The 24632-nt window shown below is 37.9% G+C and overlaps 1 protein-coding gene across 5 annotated transcripts in view; it reads right to left on the bottom strand.

Annotated features, from left to right (window-relative positions):
- The window catches only part of TRIO (trio Rho guanine nucleotide exchange factor), a 255638-nt gene that overhangs the window by 76881 nt on the left and 154125 nt on the right, over positions 1-24632 (bottom strand). For all 5 annotated transcript variants that reach the window (XR_008820638.1, XM_056330815.1, XM_056330813.1 and 2 more), the window contains exons 20-33: positions 22689-22804; positions 19319-19441; positions 17176-17370; positions 16949-17064; positions 16350-16416; positions 15464-15573; positions 14350-14419; positions 13794-13883; positions 11771-11863; positions 9485-9596; positions 7235-7425; positions 3823-3924; positions 1621-1763; positions 859-958 (exon numbers count right to left, since the gene is read on the bottom strand). Coding sequence is in view for 4 of the 5 variants with exons in the window: in XM_056330815.1 (XP_056186790.1) it covers positions 859-958; positions 1621-1763; positions 3823-3924; positions 7235-7425; positions 9485-9596; positions 11771-11863; positions 13794-13883; positions 14350-14419; positions 15464-15573; positions 16350-16416; positions 16949-17064; positions 17176-17370; positions 19319-19441; positions 22689-22804 (1628 nt within the window). In the remaining variant the exon portion in view is untranslated. The remainder of the gene's footprint in view (positions 1-858; positions 959-1620; positions 1764-3822; positions 3925-7234; positions 7426-9484; positions 9597-11770; positions 11864-13793; positions 13884-14349; positions 14420-15463; positions 15574-16349; positions 16417-16948; positions 17065-17175; positions 17371-19318; positions 19442-22688; positions 22805-24632) is intronic.

The raw sequence follows: 24632 nt of genomic DNA on the forward strand, positions 1-24632 counted from the left end.
AACCACTTTTTTTCCACAGATATCCTCAGAAGAAGTCTCCACCAAAACTACAGACCAGCTTCAGTACAAATACACAAGATCAAAATATAGGCTATTTTTGACAAACACAAGAGCAACACTTCTCACTTGCCAGAAATCCTCTTTCAATTCCAAAGTAACACACACGTTTCATAAGAATTTTTATTCTTGGCATCAATCTGCATGAAAGATGGGTATTAATGCTTATCTTTCTTCCACCTATGAGAAACTCTGGCTGTGTTATCCTTAGGGGATAACCCTGCCAGAATCTACAGGCAGCGATGGAGGAAAGGAGACACTAGCACTAGTATCATATGATACTGTTGTGGGTTACTCCTCTTTAAATAAGGTCATTTCCATCAGCTCTCATGCAGAAAGCAAACACACTTAACTCTCTAACCCACGAACACTGGATAGTATTTTTCCTTCACAAAAGTAACCATGTGGCAACCACCAACCTCAAGCTAGTATAAAAAGCAGATGGCATGCTTTCAGAAAGGCTGAGACTGACATCAAGAAGATTTCTGTGCATGGGTATCAAATTCTACAGAAAATAAAACTTCCTTTTCAAACTGGATTAAATCTTTGAACAAACTGCAGAACAAAGGGAACCAAAATGGTTTCAGTTTGGAGCAAACAATTCCTTCATGACCTGTTATTTAAACCACCACCCCTGCTCCCCCATGGTATCAAGATATTTTTGCTATTGTACAGCTATTTTTAAGAGATTGAGTATTTCTGCCTCTTCTCTGAAGGTACTAAGGGCTAATCTTGGGTGCTAACTCACACGAAGGAATGAGTAACCGGCTCTCAGAACAAAGTAACACCTGGGAAACTTACCTTATCGCTGTCTAGCGTGTTCTGTGAGGTTCGAGAGGCAATTGAAATAGTATCAGGTTGGCTGCTACCATCTCCCTGACTGTCCAGGTCCTCGCCGTCTCTGCAAATATTTCAGTTCTCATTACAATATTAGCACTGTGTTTGTAACATGTTAGTTCCCTACTTCCAACTCTAAAGAAGGTGCATCTAGACATTGTGGCAATGGACACCAGCCAGCCAAACTACCTGATGCAAAAATTAAATATTCAGCACTTAATAATTTCTTCTACGCTTTAAGAGAACAGATTCATTTGCTCGAAGTCTACACCATGTAGAATTAAGGCAACAACCAACCAGACAGAACTATGGCAAGAAACCTGCACAGCCACTTAGCTAAAGTTAGCAAACAGAACGTGCAGTCACACATTTTAAGCTTCATGAAAGGAAACCAAGGACCTGAATAACACATGCAGAATTGTAAAAATCTAAAATATACAGCTATCCTGTATATATATATATATATATACACACATAGTATAACTATACTGCAGTTCCAAATCCCTTCTGTAATGGCTGAATGGACACAAGTCAAGGACTGTTCAGAGCAGAAATCTCAACAAATTCAGCATTGCAGGAAACTGGAAATTAATTGTAAGATAAAGCTGGCCAAAATGACTCGTGCTTTTGTCCAGTTCACTGGACGTTTTTAGAAATTCATCACTACAGAGGAAAAGAGTGCTGTCGTGTACTTAGAGATTGCTGATTATTTTAAATACTACTTACCTTCTTCCTTTCTGTTTTGTTGTTGGTGCGGTTTTGGGGATGTGGATCGGCTCTTTCAATGCTCCTTTCAGATGAATGGTCCTTTCTTGTATCACTTCCCGGATATGTTTGATCCAGTCCTGTTTATTCTCTATACTGGATGCCTTTGATATGCAAAAGAAACAAAACCCCCACAATGGACTATTATAGCTGAGAAGATCCACACATACATTCAGCTAGTAAATGCAAAGAGGAAGGCACAAAAATGACTTTGTGAATCATTTTTAAAAACTTGATCAGAAAATAGGAAATTCAAGCTAGTTGTCTTCATTTTGAATTGCCAACACTGCTTTACACTTCTCAACATTATTAATATTGTTAGTTTAAAAAACATTTTAATTTAGATTCAGAATCCTTTTATAACTTGAAGGCTAAAACACTGTACGCTTACTCTAATGTGAGACAGAATTAAAGAATTCCTGTAATAACAACTTGAACATTAGTATTTTAAACTCACGATACATTTTAGGTCAACTCTAATTCTACATAATAACCTACTAACACTGAAAGAAAAATCAACTTATACGCAGCACATACACTTCTACAATACATTTAAGGTATTACTCTTCCCAATTTTGAAACATACCTGGAAGCAGCAAGCTAATTTAAGGATTGTGTATTTTAATAACTGCCTGCAACATATCATCTATATTTTTGAGATACCCTGGAAAAGACTTGATATCCAGCTGCCCAACCTGTAATATGATTGTTTAATCCAATTTAACCCCGCACCTGAAATGCTATTAAATATAAACATTATTGCAGAACTAAAAAAATTATCAAGTATAACTTCCTACTTCTCTTAATTGCTGTCTCCTGAAATAATTCGCTCTGAATAGATGATAAATATTTAATATACTATAAATATTTAATAACCACAGATTCTAAAGGGATAGAGAAAGTTGCAGGAACAGATGGAACAGTTAAGAAATTATCTTTGTTTTCTTTTACAAACAAAAACATTTAGGAAAAGAAGCCAAACACAGTTTTGTTAAATCTTTTATTTAGGTTTTCATGAAATTTACTTACAATGTTAATGAGCTAAAGAAGTGCTAGTTTCCAAACCTCAAAACCAAACAAATAATAGTAATTAAAAAAACCAATAAAATTGTTGGAAAGCTTCACATACCATGCAAGTTATCTAAATGTCCTATGCTATAAATAAAGATCACGAACACCTTAAAGTGTTCTTATGTCGAGAGAGTTTAAATAAAACTCCTTAAACTGCTCTACCTTGGGACTGAACAGATAGTATTATTCAGTGATGTACATTTTATTTCCTTGTACTTGTTGGCTGCTGTCAGAAAACTAATGTGAGCTCTTCTAAGCCTGTAATTCACCAGGAAAACATATAAATTTGAGTGGCCATTTTTAAGTGGCATCATTGAATAATTACCAAATATATATGTGAAAACAGGAACAAGTTTAATAGTGGGTGTATTAACCTGTAAGATGAACTTTTTTTCAGCTCAACACAGCTAAAATTTACAAAAGAAAAGTTTCAAAGCTGGCAGAGTCCTCAAAATATGTCAAATTACTCATTAGCTGCTTGTGGTATTACAAAAAAGTTCTCCACTTTTTGTCACAGTCACAGGAAAAATGATTTAGCCATTCTCCTAGACAGACAAAATACACTATTGACACCTGTAACTTCCCCAGACACAAAACATATAGGCACTGCATGTACTATCACCCAAAGGCAAGCATCCTCAGAAAACCTGGTAGCCCACAGAAAGATAAAAAAAATCTTTTGAAGTGTTTTGATTTCTGCATAAAAATTTGGGCCATGAAGAACAGCATCACCACCAAACACCAACAACTTGAGTATGAGATGTCACACTGATGCTGTGATTTGTTTGTGGCGTATCGGTTGCTCTGTCAGCTAGTGGCTGAAGTCTTCAAATTCTACAAGTCTGTGGGATTAAACCCCTTCCTGCTCCAAAGCTGTGAAACCAAATTTGTTTAAATCCTTCAGCAGACCACACAGATTCCCCTCTGCTGTCAAGCCACTGAGTTAAACACCCACCACACCCTTTACACAAAGGAAAATTAGGTGTCAGCAGCTGTCCCTCTGAAAGTAGGAAGTCATCGGTTGCTGCCTTCCCAACAAGTATGAATAACAAGATTTAATATAGACTGTACAAGCACATCTGCTAAAATTACCTTGAGAACAATTTTGTTGTCTGAAGTTGGTGTCCTTCCAACCCATAGAGCAAACTTGCAGGGGTCGCCTTCTACGTGTTCTGTGACACCCAGTTCAGAAGTCTGGAATTCAGAAAAATTTGTTAGGGTGATATGGCATTTTTTTTCCCAGAAGCCACAAAAGGATGCTAATATTATAAATAATTGAGCTCTGCTATTTAAAGACAGTTTTAGAAGCTTGAAGCTAACTCATATGCTAGAGAGAATCCTTTGTTCTGGTGGCAGCAGTAGGGTTTCTTCCAAAAAAAAAACCAAACAAACCTGAAAACTTCAAACAGTTTTTCCTGTAAAATAACAAAAAATAATAGCATTTATAATCTGAATACCAAATTGCTAATTTTACATTTTTGACTTGACAATAAAAGCCTTATAACTCTAAAAAAAGGTGTTTGGTAAAATAATGTGTTGGCTTCTAGTTAATTTTCATCAGGGAACACTCACTACTTCATGATTTTTATGTTTTCTCTCAGCTAAAATATGCTCAAGAATTCTCTTGATACCTTCTAAACCTCTGATCTCTTTTCTGCCAAAGGAGCCTCTCCTAGTGTGTTTCCTTCCCTCTGAAACAGATGAAATAATTCAGAAATACAGTTTCCTTGGAGAATTTTGTGGGACAACTACATTAACAATCCGTCTCTGTGAATGTTCTAATGTCAAACCTTAATAGCTAATAATCATCCAAAATGTTTTCACTTTCCAACTGGAACAACATCTCAATCATGTGAATTGGCTCCCAGTTAAACAATTCATATAGGCTCTGCTCCAAAAAAAATTGCAAACTAAGAAACAGAGCTCAAAACTACAAGAGCCCTGACTCCAACAGACAGCTGCTAAGCATTCTCACATTATTAGAAGCTGTATTTTTCCCCTCATACACATCACCACTAGCACATACACAGTTCACTGCAAGAGATGTTGGATATGCAGTACCTGAGTAAAAGTAATTTTTCTCCTGTCTCACTTGGTTGACAACTTGTTTTGTTGTTTGTTTGGTTGTTTTTTTTTCCCTGCACCCCTAAAAAAAACCCCAACCGAACACATTCACCCTTCCAGCTTTGTCATCTCTTTTTGGCAAAATGGACTCTCCTTCATTGAAATACTTAAAAGCCTGTGATGCATTTTAAACTTGACTCACTAACAACTTTCTGTGTTAAAAAGCTTGTAAAATACTTAATCCAACACTACATTATGTAATTCAAAGAAAATACACACTACTGCACTGCCCAATATAAAGTCTGAATGGGTGGGACAGTAAAATTTTTAGTGTCATTTGTCTTTTAAAGCCTAGTAAATTTAGAAGCCTTGGTACACTTCTGAATATTGTCAGTTTTACAAGGGACAGCTGAGGGGAAATGCAGTATAGGTCTGTACGGTTAGGAAGTGGCAAAGCAGACGTTGTTCACTGTCCCTTACGATTCTGGGAGGCATCAAGTGACACTCGTGGGAGGGAGTCAGGTTCAAAACCCGACACAGGGAGGCTGGCCTGTGCCCAGCATGTAGCTGAGCAATACAGCTCTTTGCAAAGGACACTGTAAAAGCTGAAAGTCTGCGTGAGATCCAAGGATAAGCTCACAGAAGATAAACCTGTTGCAGGTTACTGCATAGAAACCACCTTCAGGTGAGGAAGCCCCTGAACTGCCAGTTACTGGTAGCTGGGAGAGTATTCTGGCAAAGTAACACCTGCTTGCCTTGTTCCCATAGCCCTCCTTAGGCATTTGCTTTTGGATACTTTATTTCTTGCCAAACAAGTTCATCAACACGTTCTTCCACTACACAAATCATGCCACTAAGTTTCCTGTGCTGGGGAAACCATGGTGGTCATCATGCCTGAAGTAAAGAGAAGGACTTCACTTTCGTAAAACCACCCTCCAGAGGTAGGATACAGGGTAACGTGCAAAAGAGATCTTTAGCTTGAGTCAACACGCATGCTTTCAATATCTGTACGGATGCCTTTTCTAAAGATCAGACTATAAGAACTGCTGTAATATTAAGCTGCGCTACAGGATGTTTTGCCAAGCAGAATCTGAAGACAAAAAGAATGCTTGTATTTAAAAAATGAGGCACAATGGGAGTCCTCAAGATTTCCAGTACTTTTTCTAGGACCCAAAGCTATTACTAAATTCCTGACAGAGGAACTGACATGATAAGCCTACGTGACTGATTTTTCAGCTGTCTCCCCTCCTACATAATGCCTTGGCAGCTGATGTTACCCTCCAGTACACCAGAAGTTTTTTGTATTTCAGGTTCTTGAGAGCAGCAAAGAAAGGTGTGATCAACAAAACAGCTGCAGCTGTGTTACCTGCTAGGTACCTTGTATCAGGAAGGAGAGCAAGTGTGGGCAATTAAGTGACAGAATATGCAAGGTAAGATCCAGAAAAAAGAGGTTTTATGAACAACCTGCTTTACCAGTTTGGACACAGAGGTGGGAGAGGGAATGAGTGAAGGAAAAGGAGCTGAAGCTGGGAGAAAAATATTTATACCATCTAGAACTAGTCATATATCCTGACAGGATCAACAGATGAATAATATCTTTTCCTTCTCAGAATCACACTCTAAAGTAATTTCAAGTACTTGTTCTAAATTGTCTAGCAGAAAAGTTAGTCTTGCCTCCAACATATGCAGAGCAAGCCATGGGAGTCTGTCTTGTCCCTTGGCTACCTCAGCTTACAAAGTGTGAATACTGCTCTCTCCCAAGTCATCCGATGAGACAGAAGGTTAAGGACATGAATTCCAGGGTCACATTTTGCCAAGCATACATGTACAGATGAGGAAAGCAAGAGAAGATTTTTAATTTTTTTTTTTAAATGGGAAGAGAAACATCTCCATCTTTACATTCTTTTAGTAGACCATAAGAGCTATCCTTTTATTTACAAAATGTTATTGTAAGACTACTTGTCTCAGTGGACATTCTGGAATGAACTTTTCCATAACAAGGTGTTCTTGCCTTTCCAGATCAGTATGAGTAGAATATCCACCAAAATGAATCCTTAACATGAATATTACTACAACAATAGTGAACAAGCAAGATGAAGACAGTTTGTCAACTCCTTCCACCCTTCTGCTTTACACAAATAAGCCTTAAAGAAACAGCAATTACACACACAATTAGGACAAAAATTAGTCCAGCCCAATCTTGATTTTCCTTTGTCCTGACACACCAAGACTGCCACATAGCCTTCAGTAGTTACAGTCTACTCTTTCTTCTCAAAAGCAGGAATAAAGCAGCAAACTTAAGATTCAGTCTACACATACTGAGGCTGTTCTTTCAGTGCAATATTAATCGTTGTTCTTCAGGGACATGTAAATCATCTGAACTTAGTTGCAGTGTAATCTGGACAGTTTTCTAAATATAATCACGTTCTCCCATACTTACAAACAGTTTACTCTTGTAAATGTACTTGCTTCTTCCACTGGAGTCCTTTACTTCTTTACTGAAAACCAAGGACATCTCAAAAAGGAAAAGGTGCCTCTCTCTTCCCTTTCGAATGAGAGTTTTTGGGTCCCACACTTGGAAGGATTCTTGAAGGATGAGCTCTCCCTGAGATTCTATATTTTCATCAAAGCCTAAAAACCCAGGGAGAGGAAAGGTTCACCACGAAAAGCTAATAATATGAGGAAATTAAAAGCATTCCTTCTGTTTATTAAGCGATATGACGTTCATTCTGCCCGCTTCCACCCCCCCCCCAGCTTGCAGAAAATGGGATTCCAAGAAAGCAATACTAAAAACAAGACTTGATTTGAACATTGCAATATACTAGATATAACTGTAGCTCAAGTCTACATCTAAATTTAGAGATCCAACTGTTAAGAAGTTTATCAGTATCTCTGGCAGCATTTCACCAGTAAACAACAGATCTGTCTATGTCAGATTCTGGTAACCTCTTCCATAATGAAAATGATTTCTTTCATAAACTTTCTGCCACTATAGAAAATGAGCAACTTGCAAGGACAGAGAAAGCACGTCAGGTTGTTCTGACATCAGCAAGCTCCCAAAGGCAACCTGTTTTGGTGTACACCTTCCCTACCATGCACGCAGTGTGCATGCCAACATGTTCCAATAGGGGATGAAAAAAGATAGCAACCTGGAGCTGTTGCCATGTGGTCAGCCTGCCATTGAGTCACTCCAGCACTGATCCACAATAAAGAAAGAGCAGCGGGTTTACTTATCTTGAGACATAATGTAAAGATGAAGATTGAGAACATCAACAATTTTACTTGCATTGTAGTGATACAGAGTTTTTCCCAGTTTAACACACAGCTTTAGAGTTGCAGGATAACAGAAATTACTCTACCATACTGTTCCAAGTGGTATTAAACTGCATTTTAAACAGATTCCGTTTGCCAGTATTCTCTGAATAGAAGAGCACCATCCTTCTCAAAAAAATAACATTCTCACTATTCTAAACAGGGCAAAAGTATGGAGAGCATCAGAGGCAAGTTGCATCAGGATATTCATTCAAAATCCTCCAGAGACATAAAAAGGAAATGTGCTCACTCACTGTATTTGTCTAACATAAGATGACGAAACAATACATGCATGCTTTGTTATAAAACCAACTTATGTAAAAGATTAGGATATTCTCCAGAGTCGCATTCCCAGTGCTAAAAGTTTATTACCAAAGCTGGTCAGCATTTATACTAACACCATCTCACAAACAAAGCATTTGGAACCAATCCTGTAATCTGATCAACATCCCTATTGTTTCAAATTGGGGGAGAGAGGTGATTTTGAGCATTCATGTGATCAAGGATCACACTGCAAACCATTGAGCTTTATAGTAACTTGGACAATACTGGGAATTCCATGACAAGCTTCATTTTAGTACCAGAAGGCAGAAAGGAAGAAAAGGAATATTAACTAAAAGCACCTGTAAGTCTTTATTCAGCAACTGCAAGGTAAGGCAGCTCTGTTTTTATCTCAAAAAATATAAATGCCAAAGAAAACCACTTTTATTACTACATATATGATGGCACCATCACATACATGAAAACATGCCAGTTACAAAACAAATTTTGTCAGAAAGTTGTTCTAAGCACATAGAAGCAATTACATCCAACCTCCACTGTCTGCCATGAATATGATTATGCTGTTCTGGCTAAGGCTCAGGCTAAATTGGCTTATGCTGACATTTTACTGCCAGAAGATACATTTAATTTCAACCAGAAGTCTGTTATGGAACAGGCAGCAAACAGATGTGAAAATTACAAACTTCTTGGAGACAATTATTTGATATATAAATCAGCAAAAACCCCTCTAACACACTTCCATGCCTCATATAAAGAAGCCAAAGATACTGGTTGAAAAATTTAGCTGAAGTAATCATATCTGACGATTCACCTGTCACATTTTAGGTGAGTAGTGAAAAACTTTCTTAGCTTACATATTTTTCAAATCTGCAGTGACAGAGCTATAGATGAGGATAAAAAAAACATTAAAAAAATTAACAAAACTGTACCAGTTGTCTTGTCACAATTGATTTTCCTAAGTTAGTTTGCATTCTATATACCTCCAAATAAAAAGTATATAAAATACAAACCCAGAGATAAGGAAATATTTGCATTCTTCAGATCTTCTCAACATTTACAGCATATGACTGAATTGGAAAGTCACTTTGAATCCTACCTTCCAGCATGCTGAGGTGCATGGCATCATTGGCTCGCTTTGGCACACTAAGCATCACCTCCAGGCCATCCTTAATCTCACCTTTACCTTCTTCACAGCACGTTAGCAGCTCCTGCACAAGATGAGCAAACATGAGTACTCTCTATCATATATTTCTAGAGTAATATGATAGGCAACCAAACATTACTTCGAACAAGCAAAGAATCATTTTTGGCATGTAAAATCTTTTCAAACTTGTTACTCTGCCAATGACACGACAGCGTACTTTGTGCGTATCATGCTCTGTTCTTCAAGGAGCAGCCCAGCTTTCAGCTAGCCACCTCTAATTTAAACAAGATCATCTGCTTAATAAGAAATCTTTAAAAGTTACATTAAATAAAACATTTTTTCTGATAAGCACAGACACAGCTATCAGATGCGGCATGACATCAAGGCTCAGAACGCCACAGCTGCCAAGTCATGAAGACAGTGGAAAGCAGGACAGCACAAAAGGACTCCCTGCCTCCCATGTCAGTCTTTGCTCCGCTGCACCAAAGACCTACTCTGTGCTAGTGCTGCTAAAATGAAACAATATAGATTCTTTCAAATATTCTCTTAATTACTCTACTCTGTGTTCACACAGTTAAAAGCATCCTACAGACAAAACTTTTTAATACAAACAAGCATTAACTAATGGACGGAAGTCTGAGAATGGAATACACTTAAGTACTGTAGTGGAATTTACGGCGATGCTGTTCCCTGCCCATTCAACATCCCACAGATACTAACATAACAGTGCCTGAGCTGATACTCAAATTTCCTCATATCCTTTAAGCATTTGAACAGTATCAAGATAAAACGTAGCTTACGTAACCAAAAGGGCATATTATGTTCCTTCTATTATTCAAAAGGCCAAATGAATTCATTCCCTCAGGTTAATTTCCCTTTTCCTTTTTAAAGAGAAAGCCAGGCAATTCCTACTATTACCATTATTACACTATTTTTATTTAACTGTCAATACCACCATCACAGCAAAACACTACATGATCACGCTTAGATTTTGCATGGCAACTCCACGCAAAAGTGAGTGTAACTGAATACCCTCCAGGAGGCACAGAAGACAAGCAGCTTCAATACCATTTGGAAAAATACACAGAGAACTTCTAGAACCGTAAAATGCTTCAGCTATCTTCAAGCTGCAGGCTCTCCATCCTTCCATGTTTTATGTCTCTCTTCTTATGGGGGGCTGGGGGGTGAGAAAAAACCCCAGCAACTACCAAATAAATCCATTTTACTCTGTATCAAAGCCATCTGGCCCTACAACACCACTGGTGAAACTGATCTATCCCACCATTTCAATAATGTAGCAGCTAAGGCATATTTAGATTTAAAAGAAATAATTGTTGGAATCAATACCCCAACCTCTCTGAAACAGCAAGTATTTCTGTAAGTTGTAACTTAAGCAAGTTGCACCTTTTTGCAAGGGGAGAAGAGACAATAAGTTTCAGTTTAAAATAACAGACTTGTTTCTATCCAACTTGACTTGAAATAGCCTGTAATGTTTTTCAGAATTTTTAAAAACAATCAACCATGGCAGTTCTCAGGTAAAAAGGGGAGACAGATCAGTTACAGTGCTTTTGGAGGCAACTCTTATAAAACAAGCAATGTCACCTACCAGAGACCCAGCGCAGTTCAAGAACACCGCTGCTCAGTCAACAAGATGTGTCCACTGAGTGAAAGCTCTAACTACAGGTTTCCAGAAGTTTTGTTTAACAGCTATTATTTACTTGACATTTCCAGGCAACATTGTAAGTAACAAGAATGTGCAACAGTTGTACTCAGTGTGTGTGTATATAGGCACATATATATATTTATATATTTTATAGATCTTATACATTATAGTTTTACAGATATAAAAAAATGACATATTTTACAGTACTTAATACCATAAACACAGCCAACATCTCGCCAAAGTTTGTTGCAGAAACCATCACAGAAATGTGCCTGTCTATGGGGCCATAATTTTTTTTTTTTTTTTTTACTCTGGAAATGCAAATTTTATTTTCTAAGTAAACATTAGTAGAGAGGTATCTTTTTTTGATTTACAGGAATCTGGACAAAAAGTGGCTTATTTATGCCTTCTTTCATTTTCAATGGTCTCCCAAAAAAATATCACAGCAATTTTTGAGGCTGGCCAGGATACTGTGGTCTTGGAATGCACAGTAAAACAGCCCTCCTGATTTCAGCAAGAGCTTTGCTTTCTTAAGAAAAGCAGATTCAGATGAAGAACTCTCAATTAGCACTGACCTTTAAAAGAAGCTGGTATTTTGTTATCCTTTGGACAGGTTTGATAAGGTAAGAGGAGATAGAGTTGGCCAGTCCATGTCGCTGCTGTATCTCCTACATGAAAAAAGCAAACATTTGAAGTTTGTGAGCACCAATACTCAGATATAGCTTACTTTGAGGGCTATGCAATAATACACATTAACTACAAATTCTATTTCAGCAAGGAGAAATAAAAAAAGACAGGATGACAAGATATTCCAACTACAGTACAGATGTTGTCCATCTGCCTGCTCACTTTGTACAAATATTACCTCCAAGGGTATCTGTGAAGCATTTTAACAAACCTAAATACAAATAGCAACAATTAGGGATATTAGACATGTGGAAACACCTCTTTTTTTAAAAAAAAAAATTAAAATCTGTATTTCTTTTGCTACTTGCAAGACAGAAAAGAATTTCAGTGTTCCGAGGAACAGCCAGGACTCTCACAGGAAGGCTGACGTGGAGGTTTCTTAGCATCACCTGCTAGTTTAACTGTTACTACTCACGGGAAGCATTTTCCCCCACAAGGGGGAGCACGAACTAACATTTTCTAACTGATCGCCAGAGGTACCAAACATTTAAAAAAGAAAACGGGCGCTTAACATCAAAAAACAGAATGACCTCCATAAAGCTAAAGGAGGAAAACAGAATTAGATGATAATTAGATGAGATAATAACAGATTTCAAGTACTGATCACGGTTGAACGTCACAGCCAGTGTTTGCCATTTATCACAGTATCAGATATGTTTTAACCACGATTTCAAACGGCAAACTATGCACCGCACCTATGTGCTTTCTAACCCTGATTACAGAATCAGAAGTTCCCAAGATGGGATACACATGATGTTTTCACATGGTCCAGTGGTGGCATCAATGGAGGCTCTTGAAGATACCTGTGCATAACGTTAGGTCTTCACACTTCTAATCCGCTTTAGGTGGATTAGACGGTGGACAGCTCTTGATACATTCGTAAAACAGAAGGATCAATGTGTGCCCCTTTGCAGGTGGTGGCAAGAAATTTCTAATACAGTTTTATCACAGCCCTTTGCTATTTTTTAAAATAGTATTTACTAAATGTTTCTTTGAAATTTTTTATCGTATCTGTCTGACTTCTTGTAATTTACCTGCTCTTCTTCAAACACCGAAAACTTAACAGAGGCTTCACAGAAAGTCTTAACCTTACAATGTTTAGAATCCCCATCTCCTCCACGAAAGGCTCTTGAAATTAACCCCAGGAAATCCAGGGATTTTTTGCCTGTTTGATTTCTATTATGTCCTTCCCTCTACTTCTACAAACAATTCTAAAAATCATTTGTGGTGTCAGTACACAGCTAGTGACTCAGAATAGTGGAGGAGGAGACAAACAGGGGTAAAGATCACTCTAATCAAATTATCTGCAAATACATGTTCCTCCAAAATTCATTCAGTGTGGCCAAAATTCCTCCCCAAAACCTCTTAACAGCTGCTGCATTTTGGTCCTTTCTTAAGTAGAGTTCTTACACGTAGACCAAGTAACCTTGGGACTGAGTAAGCAAAGTGGTTGGTTTAGCAGCTCTGAACAATGGCTGTCAACTGATTTACCACTATATACAATTACCACTATATACAATTCAAAGGTGCTCCAAAATTTTAACTAAGATTTCAATCTTTATTACATACAACACAAACTAAGCACATCAAAATGTTAAGATTTGCAGAATGTGCTTGTGAGAGCTGAAAATTCATGTCTCACAGTAGTTGCTGCCAGAACCTGCTTCCAGTTCTGAACTGCTCTGATAATGTGACAGTGACTTTTACATTTGATTTGACAGCTTTATGAGACCAACTGAGCAATAAAAGTTAACCATGTGAGATACAAGATTGATTTTCTTGATCTGACACTAAATTGCAGGATTAGTACCAAGAAACTTGCATTTTCCTAAGAAGAGAGGCATGCAGCATAACTGCAAGTACATGATTCAAACTGCAAAGGCACACTTAAGATGGACATGAAGTACTTACATCAAAGTATGCTCCTGCATGTTCTAATATCAGCTGGGTAGAATCTGGCTTATTTTTACAGTAAGTAACATACATTTGGAATTTATCCGCCTGCAGAACAAAATGCAAATTTACACATGTTATCAGAGAGCATCATTTATGTCTCAAAGTTTTTGCAGTTATAAGAGAGCATATCTTCTCTCTCAAGGAATTGAAATATATAGAATTATCCTCCCATTTAAACTGGGAGCATAAGAAAATACATCAGGCAAGTAAGACTGAAAACAGCAGCAATGCATGCAAAAGGAGATTATTCATAGCTAAGACAAAGATACCAAACCTGAATTCAGCTTTAGGCAACCTGCATAAATTTCAAGAGCAGCTAAGCGTTGGCATTTGACAGCAGTGCCTTAATTTTTTTACCCCCAGTTAAAGATATACACATTTTTGCTCAAATTTGAAGGAAAAGGTACTTTTACAAGTTTTACAAATTTTAAAGGGACCTGAGAGCAAGAATCCATCCTTTCATGCTTCCTATCTCTTTTGTTACTTCTAAACATAAGTTTGACTTAATTACCCAAGTAACAAAGCAGTGTCCAACATCTTCTGGTAACTGTTCATATTTTTCCAGCTCCTTGAGGAATATACTATGGGTAGAAAAGAAACAAATAGTATGCAGTACATGAAACATTTTTATTAGATCAGCTGATATTGATCTATTGTCTGTGAATAATGGTGGTTAGAAAAGTTGCTATTAATTCATACCAACAGCACGAGTTAAAAGAAATAAAAGTAACAAGATTGAATAAAAATGTGTAGAAACAGAATGAATATAATAAGTAATTCAATACAAACTGTGATGTGAAGATGAGAAATTGATCCAGCAGACATCCAGTTAACACATAAGAGCACACAAAAACTTAATAACTGCTGTTGTTCTCCATTAGGGTTTCCTACTGTTTCAGCTTCAAGAAAAGTTTAGCTTTTATCTCAAGACAGAAAGGACATGACCTGCTTTTTGGATGCTTAAGTTAACACAAAGCCTACAATGGACTGTAAAATCAGGTTCTGGAATATGCTAGGTATATTACTTGAAGGAATCATAACCCAATACAAACACCAATGAATTAACAAAGAGTTAAGACTCAGAGCAAGACCTCTGTACACCGATCTGCCTAGGAACCATTTCAGAGGAAACACAGTGGACAAGCCTCTTTCATGCCCCATGCTCAAGTAAACATAACAATGGTGGGGCATCTCCACAGAAGCTTCAAAGAGCCAAGAAAGAGTGGGGAGCCCTACTCCTTCCTACTAGCAGTCACACTTGGAAAGCAGGAAGGAGGGTTCTAAAGAAATGGCAGAGTCTTAAATTGATGTGCTATATCTGTATTCTACTGAGTTCAGTGGTTTCCATCTCTTTGGAACAACTGGAAAACCTACAGCAAAATTTTAATGTATTCAAATAATTTCTTAGAAGCTGAAAGATGTCCGATACTGAAAACGACCATTTCTAATGGTGTGCCTACCTGGCTGCAAAGAGCAACAACAGTTTAGCAATGCAAGAAGAAATCCTTTAGATTTTTTAATGGAAAAGTGACCATTATTCATATGCACAGTATTTTCATTAGGAAATCCCTCAGGTCATCATTTGGATTTAGCAGTAATATGGAAATGGAAGATAAGTCACTCACTTATTGTGGAACTCATAGATTTCCTGCATGTTTCCAAAGATAATGTGTTCTTTGTTTACAATACCAGGTGGGATCTCCTCGACTCCGCTTGTCATTTCCCATAGATATGTCTGCCCAGAACAAAAAAGATGCATAAGAAGTCATGATAAACTCTGAACAGAAGCACCCAGGTATCTGTAAGCATACATTCCTGGAAAAAATTGGGGAACGATCTCAGAGCATCATCTCCAATTGTGACAGTACCTGTTGTGTCAAATACAGGCTGTGATTTTGACAGTAAGATCCAAGTTCTAAAACTGACAATTTAAAATAGTCCCTGAGACTTCATCATTTAAAATGCGTAGTGTTCTTGACAACCTCTAATGCTTCAGGATATTCCTTATCAAGGTCACGTCTGCAGTCCAGAAGTTCATGTTTTGTGCAACAGCTAATACTGAACATTACTTGCTTCAGTGAGACAATTACTGGGCACTTTTCCATAGAACCTCTCTGAATTTCTATTCAAAAAGTCAGCCAGTAGCAGAACATGTGATACAGATAATAAGAGAATTAACACAAGCTCTTCTCTACTGCTAGCAAAGCACATACGGTGAACCCCTCCTTTTTCCCTCCCCTCTCTAAAACTAAAACCCCTCCACATTTATGAATTGGGAAAAGAGCAAATGCTGAAACTCAGTACTGACAAAAGCAAAACATACAGGATTAATTCCAAAGTGGCTGTTATCAGATGAAAATCTAAGTTTCTTCTTAATAGCGGAAGAGATACTTAATTTGGTCCTACAACTGCAAACTAATCATGCTCTGCTGTTAAAACCAGAAGAAAAAGAAAAGCAACGGTTTGAATCCTGCCTTCAAAGATTAGTAAAAAAAAAAAAAGAAAACTTACATCCATGCATTCCCGGAGGTCTCTTACGTAAGCCTTTTCTGTCTGAATTAGCTCAGCCATAATGAACCTTAGGTGACAACAGAAAGAATAATCAAATCTCAGTCTGTTAGATCATTATGAATGCATAATAACAAGAATCCATCTTTCTCATCAACTTTTGCTTTTTCTATTGCTGCAAGAAAAATCTGAGAACTGAAATGTGAAGAGAGACAACAGATGAAGGAAGCATAAGAGGTAACACCCTCCATTACTAACCAGTGCAAAAAGAAATAGGGAAGGAGATGGAATTTTTTCTCAAATGCTTTTCACCTGCTACAGTCATTTAACTGTTGTCTTCCCTCCTCCCCTTACACATTTATTTCACATTATTTCTAAAAAGAAAAAAAGCATATTGAAAGAAGTCTAACGTAGTATTGAATGTTTAAGATTCTGACATGCTAGAATTATCCATAAGAACAAGCCATAGGAGCTACTGAGCAATACCACTCTCTTTTTACCATTTATCCAATTCCTAAGCTGCCAGACAAGCTATGACATTTGTTTCATTATCAGGACTGATTTGTGCATTCTCATTGATTATAAGAAAATAAATGTATTACTCTTTCCTGCGGGCAGACTTTCGTTTTTCTTCATTAAGCTCATGAGCAGCATCACGCAGTTTCACCTCTGACCCAGGGACACTGGCTGGGATTATATCCAGCTGCAAGCTTTTGCTCTTTATTAAAGAAAGGAAGATTTGATTAAGGAAGGAGACAGTAGAAAACAATAGGTAAATCAAATGCAAGCAAAGCTTGTTTGTCTGTCATCACAGTAAAATTTTTCTTACCGATTTATTGGAATCTGAGGAAATACCCAAGGCTTTCTCTAAAGAGGTCCTGTATTTCTCCATGCGCAGGGAAAAGTCTCTGTACCTCTTATCCACTGCTGTGACACATTTTTTAATCTCTGTTGCATGAGCATGCCCTTTTTCACAAAAGCCATCAGCCAGCTGTATCAACAACTTCACCCTCTCTTTGGTTTGCTATGAAAACAGGAAAATATTGAACAGTTACTAGCTCTACCTGTCATGAAGGGGGTCATTTTACTTAACCTGCTACTAAGTGCAGCTGGAGAAGCCATCAAAGAAGCTAGCTTCCTCCTCTCTCTTCAGAACTCCTCTAAACTGATAGCTTTTTTTGTAACAAAACTAGCACAAGATGGATATTAGTTTCCTCGGGTTTTATTATTACATGACTAGAAGCAGGTTGTTTATTTTTCTTTCAAAAATCTGCTCTGTATCTAAGCCAGAGATTAAATTCTAGTAGCCAAGCTTTTCAGAGCATGGGTATTCTCCCTGCATCAATACAAAGGGGGTTTGATGCCAAAGAGGATATTTTGTCCGTTATCACTGAAGCACTCATATTGGACCTAGCGCACAATCTCAAGAATCTACCTCATTCAGACATCACTGAAATGGTGATACGGCGATAAGTCTTGTTACATGCTTTACACTTTATCAGATCAAGACTATATTCTTTAGATCACTTTTATATTATGTTTTGTTGTCATACAGTTGTTTAAGAGAAACTAAGAGAACAAGTATCCACCACTAAATCTGTAACTAGGCACTTTTCCCAATTACCAAGCTGCGTAAGACTATGCAGTTTCTTTTGTGTAAATAAATCATCCATAATGGATGAGTTTATACCTCCACCTCTCTCTCTCTGATACCATGTCAAAGTGCACTGTCAGGGCCCTTGGTAACAGGGAGTTAAGCAAAACAGCCAATAAAAACTTGACTCATGTCAGTTGGAAAATCAACAGTGTTTGTCTGTCTTTTTTTTTTAAAAAAAAAATCTTTTTCTTTCCTAATGGTCCCTCATCTGAGCATTTATTTTCTATGGAATTAGCAAGGGCTAATACATCCTCCCAACAGGTAGCGAAACGCCAAGGGAGTGACAGTAACAACATCCTTTCAAATCGGGCACCCACGTCATCTGCTGACTGACAGAGGAAACAAGGGGGGCAGTGGTGCTCTGCATGCTGGAAGGGATCCAGCAGAACAAAGGCTGGAGCAAAACTCAGAAAGAAGAAAATCCAGGTTTGAAAACCAAAAGTGATTTCTGTTCCTTCTGGATTCTCTTCTCTCCCTTCCCATGTGTCCCATCTACAAGTCTCTTCTCTTCCAAGGTAGTCCTTCAGGCAAATGAACGCCTGCTTACTTTCTTAGACTGTATTATTTCTCTACGAAGACTGGAGAGTCAAGAGACAGAAATAAGTGACACTTCGAACATGCGACAAAATGAAACACAGAAACAGACACGGCTACATAAGCTCTGGTACTTCAATCATGCACTAGTTGCCTTTCACACGTGAAAACTGGTGAGCCTCCCCAGTGACATCTGCATCTCCGTATAGGCCCCTAGAGATGCAGAACAACGTCATGCTGCCATGGCTCGAAAAGTTACAGCAGTACCACAGAATACTTTAATAAAATGAGTAACCTAACAAGTAAAGCTCTGATTTTTCTATCTTCTAATTAAATCACAGCTGAATAATAAAACGCCTTGTTGTATTTTAAATCCTAAATGAATGTGCAGTAATCGACAGACGTGAGGATGCAAAAGTGGAAATCAATGGCCCTCCAAGGTTTGTAGGTTTTTTTCAAAAACGTTTTAAAGCTATGTCACTACGATTCTGTCATGAAAAATCAACAGCACATAGGGCTAAGAGAGTTCCAGTAACAGTGATTATCTTCCGATTATCTTTTGGTTTATTCTGTTCCCAGCAGAAATACAAAGCTATTGCAAGTAAACAGATATTTATGGACACATCCTCAGGAGGGTTTGATTTTGGTTGGGTTTTTTGTGTTTTTTTTTTTGTTTGGGGTTTTTTTTTGGGGGGGGGGGGCAGAATTTGTGGTTTTGTGTTTTTTTTGGTGGGTTTCTTTTTTTTTTTAGTTCTTATATAATGTTATTTATTTCTTTTACCTTTGCTGTGATCTGAAATTCTTCATGCTCTTTTAACAGCTCTTGAGTGTGCTGGATAGTGGAGCCAGTGGAAGTATGTGTGGATAAATAAAACTCTCCATTGTCATGAATCCACTCCAGGGCCTAAACGAAGCATTGATGAAGGAAAAGTAACAGATAAGGTAACATACTTTTGCCAATAGAAACTATCTGTAATTGGTATTTCACAAACACAGATTTCCCACAAGTAAATTCTACTGTATGTCACTTGTGGCAATCTCTAATACCTCTACAACATCAGGTTGAAATAATTCACTTTAATTCAGTGACACATGAATCTGAAAACTTCAGAGCAGTCCTCTACTACAGGACTACAGCAGTACACTAATAAAAGGTTCTAACTGACTTTGTCTACAGTTTTGTTAGTATACTCCCCAACCGAGCAAAAATCACTTTCTTGGTACAACACAGGACAGCTGTACTCAGATATACATCGTCCAACCTGTAAAACAACTTGTAATAAAACTTACATACATTTGTATGTAAGACTGACAAATGTGTAGGCTGAACTTTCCAAGCACATAAGATGCAACTGTCATTTCACTCTGTAGTTGACATGTATTCCAGCCTCACAAAGTATGGTCTGTAGTTACCTGTACTCCTAGAAATTAAACCTGCAGCAGCGGAGGAATGTTGAGATATATCAGTTAAACCAATTAATGTATGTATAGGTAGTAAAAGACAATTAACTAAGAACTGCAGACTTAAACAGTTTTCCTTCCACATCCTGGCACCTTACTCTCTCACTATTACGAACCATGCTGATCCATGTTATTATCTATGTTCTGCCCACATTAATATTTGCTGCCCTCTTAAGCATAACTCAGTGGTTGCAAGGAATCCTACTCTCTGGCTACTGGAAAAAAAGAGTCTTCTCAAACCGCAGCATAAGAGTAAAAATAAAAAAATGTAACAAAAGACTGACATTATCAAGTTTTTTTGCAGCTCTACATACAGGCTACTACAGCAGTATGCAGAACTACATGAACTTAGAAACTTCTTGGTTCTGAAAAAGCCAATACCAGATGTTCAGAGAGTTTAATACAGCTTGTTTAGAACTGTCTTGTTATTAAATGCATGTGTATCTTCTGTGTCTTTAGTAAATACATACAGCACTGGACAAAAATTTAATACTTCAAGAGAAAAAGTAGTAGATTGCTAGCAGGTCCTCCTTCTTCCTTTTCTTTCTCATGCTTCCAGTTACCCTTTTCTCCATTCACATTACCAAGAACAGGAAAAGTTCTATGCTGGCGGACAACAGATATGTCTATTTCAAGAGCATAACCTTACACTGAATCAGCAAAGGCATTGTTCATATTATAATCGCACCCACAATTTAAGCTCAACAAGGCTGTGACTGAACAACATTGATTCTCTTCCTTCCACTTCGGATGCTTTTGCCTCTTGGTATAAAAACCTGCAAGTGAGTAGAAAGCCTTCAAAATTCAATGCTGAACGTGAATGCTAGGGTACCATTTACCTAGTCACATACTTGTGCAGATGCAAGCCTGTTGAGATAGGCCTGCGCATTTGAAAAGTCACTGATGGAAACAAACTAACAACTTTTGGACTACTATCAAGAAAAGGGATATTTCAACCAACCACCTGTATGATACTCCTTGTCATTCTAATGTTGATCTTTCCAAGTGAAGACTGACAAGGACAAGCAGCACAGCACAGCTGATATTACAAATTACATTTATTTTGATACTTCTCACTTTCAACTTTTTAACCTCCACCTCTTTTTGGTGGATTTATTACACAATGCTGGAATGAATGATAAACAAAAAACTTTGCCTCCCCAAATGCTGCCCTTTTTGTAAATTTTTGGCAGCTCTCCAGAGCCACAATGACATAAAGTTCATCTCAATGTTAATTCCTACAGTTTAGATCAGCTCTCATTTCATGTGAGGCTCAGGATTGCATGCTGAAGACAAGTATCTCCATACAAAAACCGGAGCAATCAATTTAGTGATCAGGTGAGCCCTTAACTCTGGAATGAGTTGAGAGCCTAACATTTCACTTGCAAACTACTATGGTATCTGCTCCCACTGCAGGGCATCGAGTTCTGAAAGCACAAAGAATAGGTTCTTCCAGCTTCCAAACAAAAATCTAAATTAAGACAACATTTCCATTTTTTGGCTAATCAGTGTGGAGTCCATATATGGTTTGGTTTCCTTTGCAATGACTGAACTGGTGATTGCTGAAAAACGGGATTTACAATGAAAACGCTGACAGATCTTTATCTCCAGTATTTGATTGTTAGCAATTGCTATAGAAAAGCAAGTAGGTCATGTGCTTGGCAGAGGCTGGAGTTAAGGCTATTCAAAAGTGGAGTGGGGGGCAGGGAAGGGGTGGTGGTGGTATTTTAAAGAGGTATTAACCTTTAACTTTACTCCCAAAATTTATCTCGCTTTACTTTCTTTATGAAAGCATAGAAGACAGACTTTAGGAATCTTTCAAGAGATCAGAACAGACCACTAGTATTTAAGCTACTGTCTATACTGACTCTCAGAAAGAAATAAAAAGTTAGTTTTTTGAGTTCTGTACAGTAGATCTAACTATATTTCACACCATGGGCGTTGTGTCCTTTTCTGTAGAAGCGGAACAGATAGCTTCCTTTCTTTGTCCTATATCCAGTTTTAAAAAAAAAAAAAAAAAAGTCGTAAAAAAGCATTGCAGATCATTCCAGTTACCAATTCTGCCTCGGAACCTCCTACTTATTTTTATGGCTTGTGTTTTAATTAGTGAGGGAAATTTCTGTGTGTGTATTAGTTACTTAATAGCTCTTTCCAGGCTGATAAATTCAACAAAATACAAAAAATACAAAGAGGTGGTACCATGCAAGAAACCACAAAAAAGTACATGCATATTGCAAAACCAAAGTCATTCAGTTATTGTTTAACGAGCTATCCAGCTTGTCAGTTTCCTAGACCTGCCAACTGACTTAATTATATGAAGTTTTTTTCCCCCCAACATCTGTGTAAAATGTTGCTGCCTGTTATGTCCCTGGTCAAATCAGGTGTGTGTGTAAAAGTTAAAAAGTGTAACAAATTGTCAAATGCAAGTTTGCAGAAATGAGATTCACCAGTACCAGATCAAGCTGGAAGAAGCAAAACACTACCTTTAAGTTACAGCAGTAAAGACACCCTGCCTCAGTGTATTTAGCTGTTCTGTATTAAAGGAAAAGCAAATTTACTTTATATTTTAATCATTGATCTTTCTGCCATTTGAAATACTAAAGTCAAGGGTAAATTTGTTATTGTGGGACTAGTCAGTGTTTGTTAAACCTTGATCACAACTGAAGAAGATTTTTATATAAAAGCCTCACCTGTTTGGCACTTCTTTCAAACACCACATACTGTTGGCATTGATCAAGACGTCTTTTACGCATGGTCCAATAATGCAGCACACGGTTCTCCCTCTGGAAGAGTTCATTCAAGATATCTGAGGAAATGTAAACAGTTTCAACAGATGTTATGACATCCAATTTTGAAATATCACGTTAATCAGCAGTTCTTTATATTATAGAATTTACAATCCAGTTACTCTTTCTGTTACTCTTTGTATTGCTCTTTCCCCTGATATTCATGACACAGTGTTCCTTTTTCATTATTATTTACAGAAATGTTGGTTAAAGAAACTAGAGATGCAATTAAAACTTACTACTGACATCTTTTTACTCTCAAATATTTTCATACAAAGGATTGCCACTGCTTATAACAGAACTGAAAATGTAGCCTGATAAGATGGTTCTTGGCATTTCCTCAGAAAGAATGAGCATGAGCAAGTAATCACAACATGCTTAACATCTCCTATTAATTGCAATAAAAAAGCCTCACCTTTTCTGTATAGACCAGTCTCCTAAAAATATTTTAATAATTTAATACATGTGGGCAAATACATAACCTTAGGTCACTACACAAACAGATGCAACATAAGCAGATATGAAATGCACAGAAACCCAAGTAATAAAAAAACCCAAACCAACAGCAGTGTAACTGAGTAAGTTGACTTGTTGAAATGAGCGTTCTTTGAGCCTTGAGAGAATTCCCAGGTAATGAAATAATTAACTCCACAATTTGTTATTCCATTCCTGAGTATCAGAAACTGTCTGCCACTGCAAAGTCACATCCAAATTCCACCATTAACCTGCAATTCCACATATTTGGCTTATAAATTCTTCCTGGACAGCAAAGACCTTTTGCTTATAATATGCACAAGATTTTTGCCGAACTCTGCTCCTTTAACTCTTTTTCTTTTCTTCAGAGAAATCCTAGCACTTTCTTGTGAAGCTGACTTCACCTGCTGCTTCTTCCAGAGCAGCAGCCCTACCAGACTTCGTAGTTCCTGCAAAGCCTGGTGGCAAGCTGCCCACACACGGAGACCGGGACACTCACTGTCTCTGCCAGATGACCCTGTTGGAAGTGCACAGAACTCAAGGGGAAGTTTACTACAAAACAGGAGAGAGCACAAAAAAGGCTCATTCTTCACGATGGCGCTTTACTTGCTTTTCTACTTACACCCACAGCCAGATATGCCTCATAATGATGAATGGAGGCTAGCAGGTGCTAGGCCACTTCAGGCCTCTGCATTCCCCTGCCCCACTGTGTGGGTCCAACCATGCCTTACATCCCAAAGGCTAACAACTTCAAGAAACAGTTTGACAGAGAAGCTCAAATAAAGGGAGTCTGAGGAGAAAACATCTATCAGCTATCTAGACCAATTGTAACTGCCTGTCACAGCCTCCTTAAGGATTATGAAACCTGTCTGCAATGCTGCCAACATCCTCCTGCTTGGAAGCACCGTATTCCCAGTTGCCACAGAGTGCTGAGATCACCCAGGACTTGCTTTTGGTTGGAATCTGGTCACTGTGGCCAAGGTTTTCTTCCTGCTGGGCAGGCTACCCTCAGATATGCCTCAACTGATCTGTCCCCTAGCCAAGCTGTGAGCTGATCTGCTATGAGCCTCACCTGCCTTCTCAGCTTTATTTCTGCCTTACACCACCTCCAAAACATTTGCTCAGAATATATGCCAGATTTTGAGGGGCAAGGGTTGGGGTGGGACATAATTATCATTATACAATGCAATGCACCTAACTGGACACACCATATAAAAAGAGACATCTCGAGAGTGACCCAAGCAAAGTAGTTCTGACAAAGAGCAAGCAAGGTGAGTGTAGCTAATTGGAACAGCATTTGTTCCGTCAGGACATGATACAGATGGCAAGGCAGTGAGAGATATTTGGCTGGGCAGTGTTAGTGTTACTGTCATT

The sequence above is a fragment of the Falco biarmicus genome, chromosome 3 (assembly GCF_023638135.1).
Source record: "Falco biarmicus isolate bFalBia1 chromosome 3, bFalBia1.pri, whole genome shotgun sequence".
Classification (NCBI taxonomy): domain Eukaryota; kingdom Metazoa; phylum Chordata; class Aves; order Falconiformes; family Falconidae; genus Falco; species Falco biarmicus.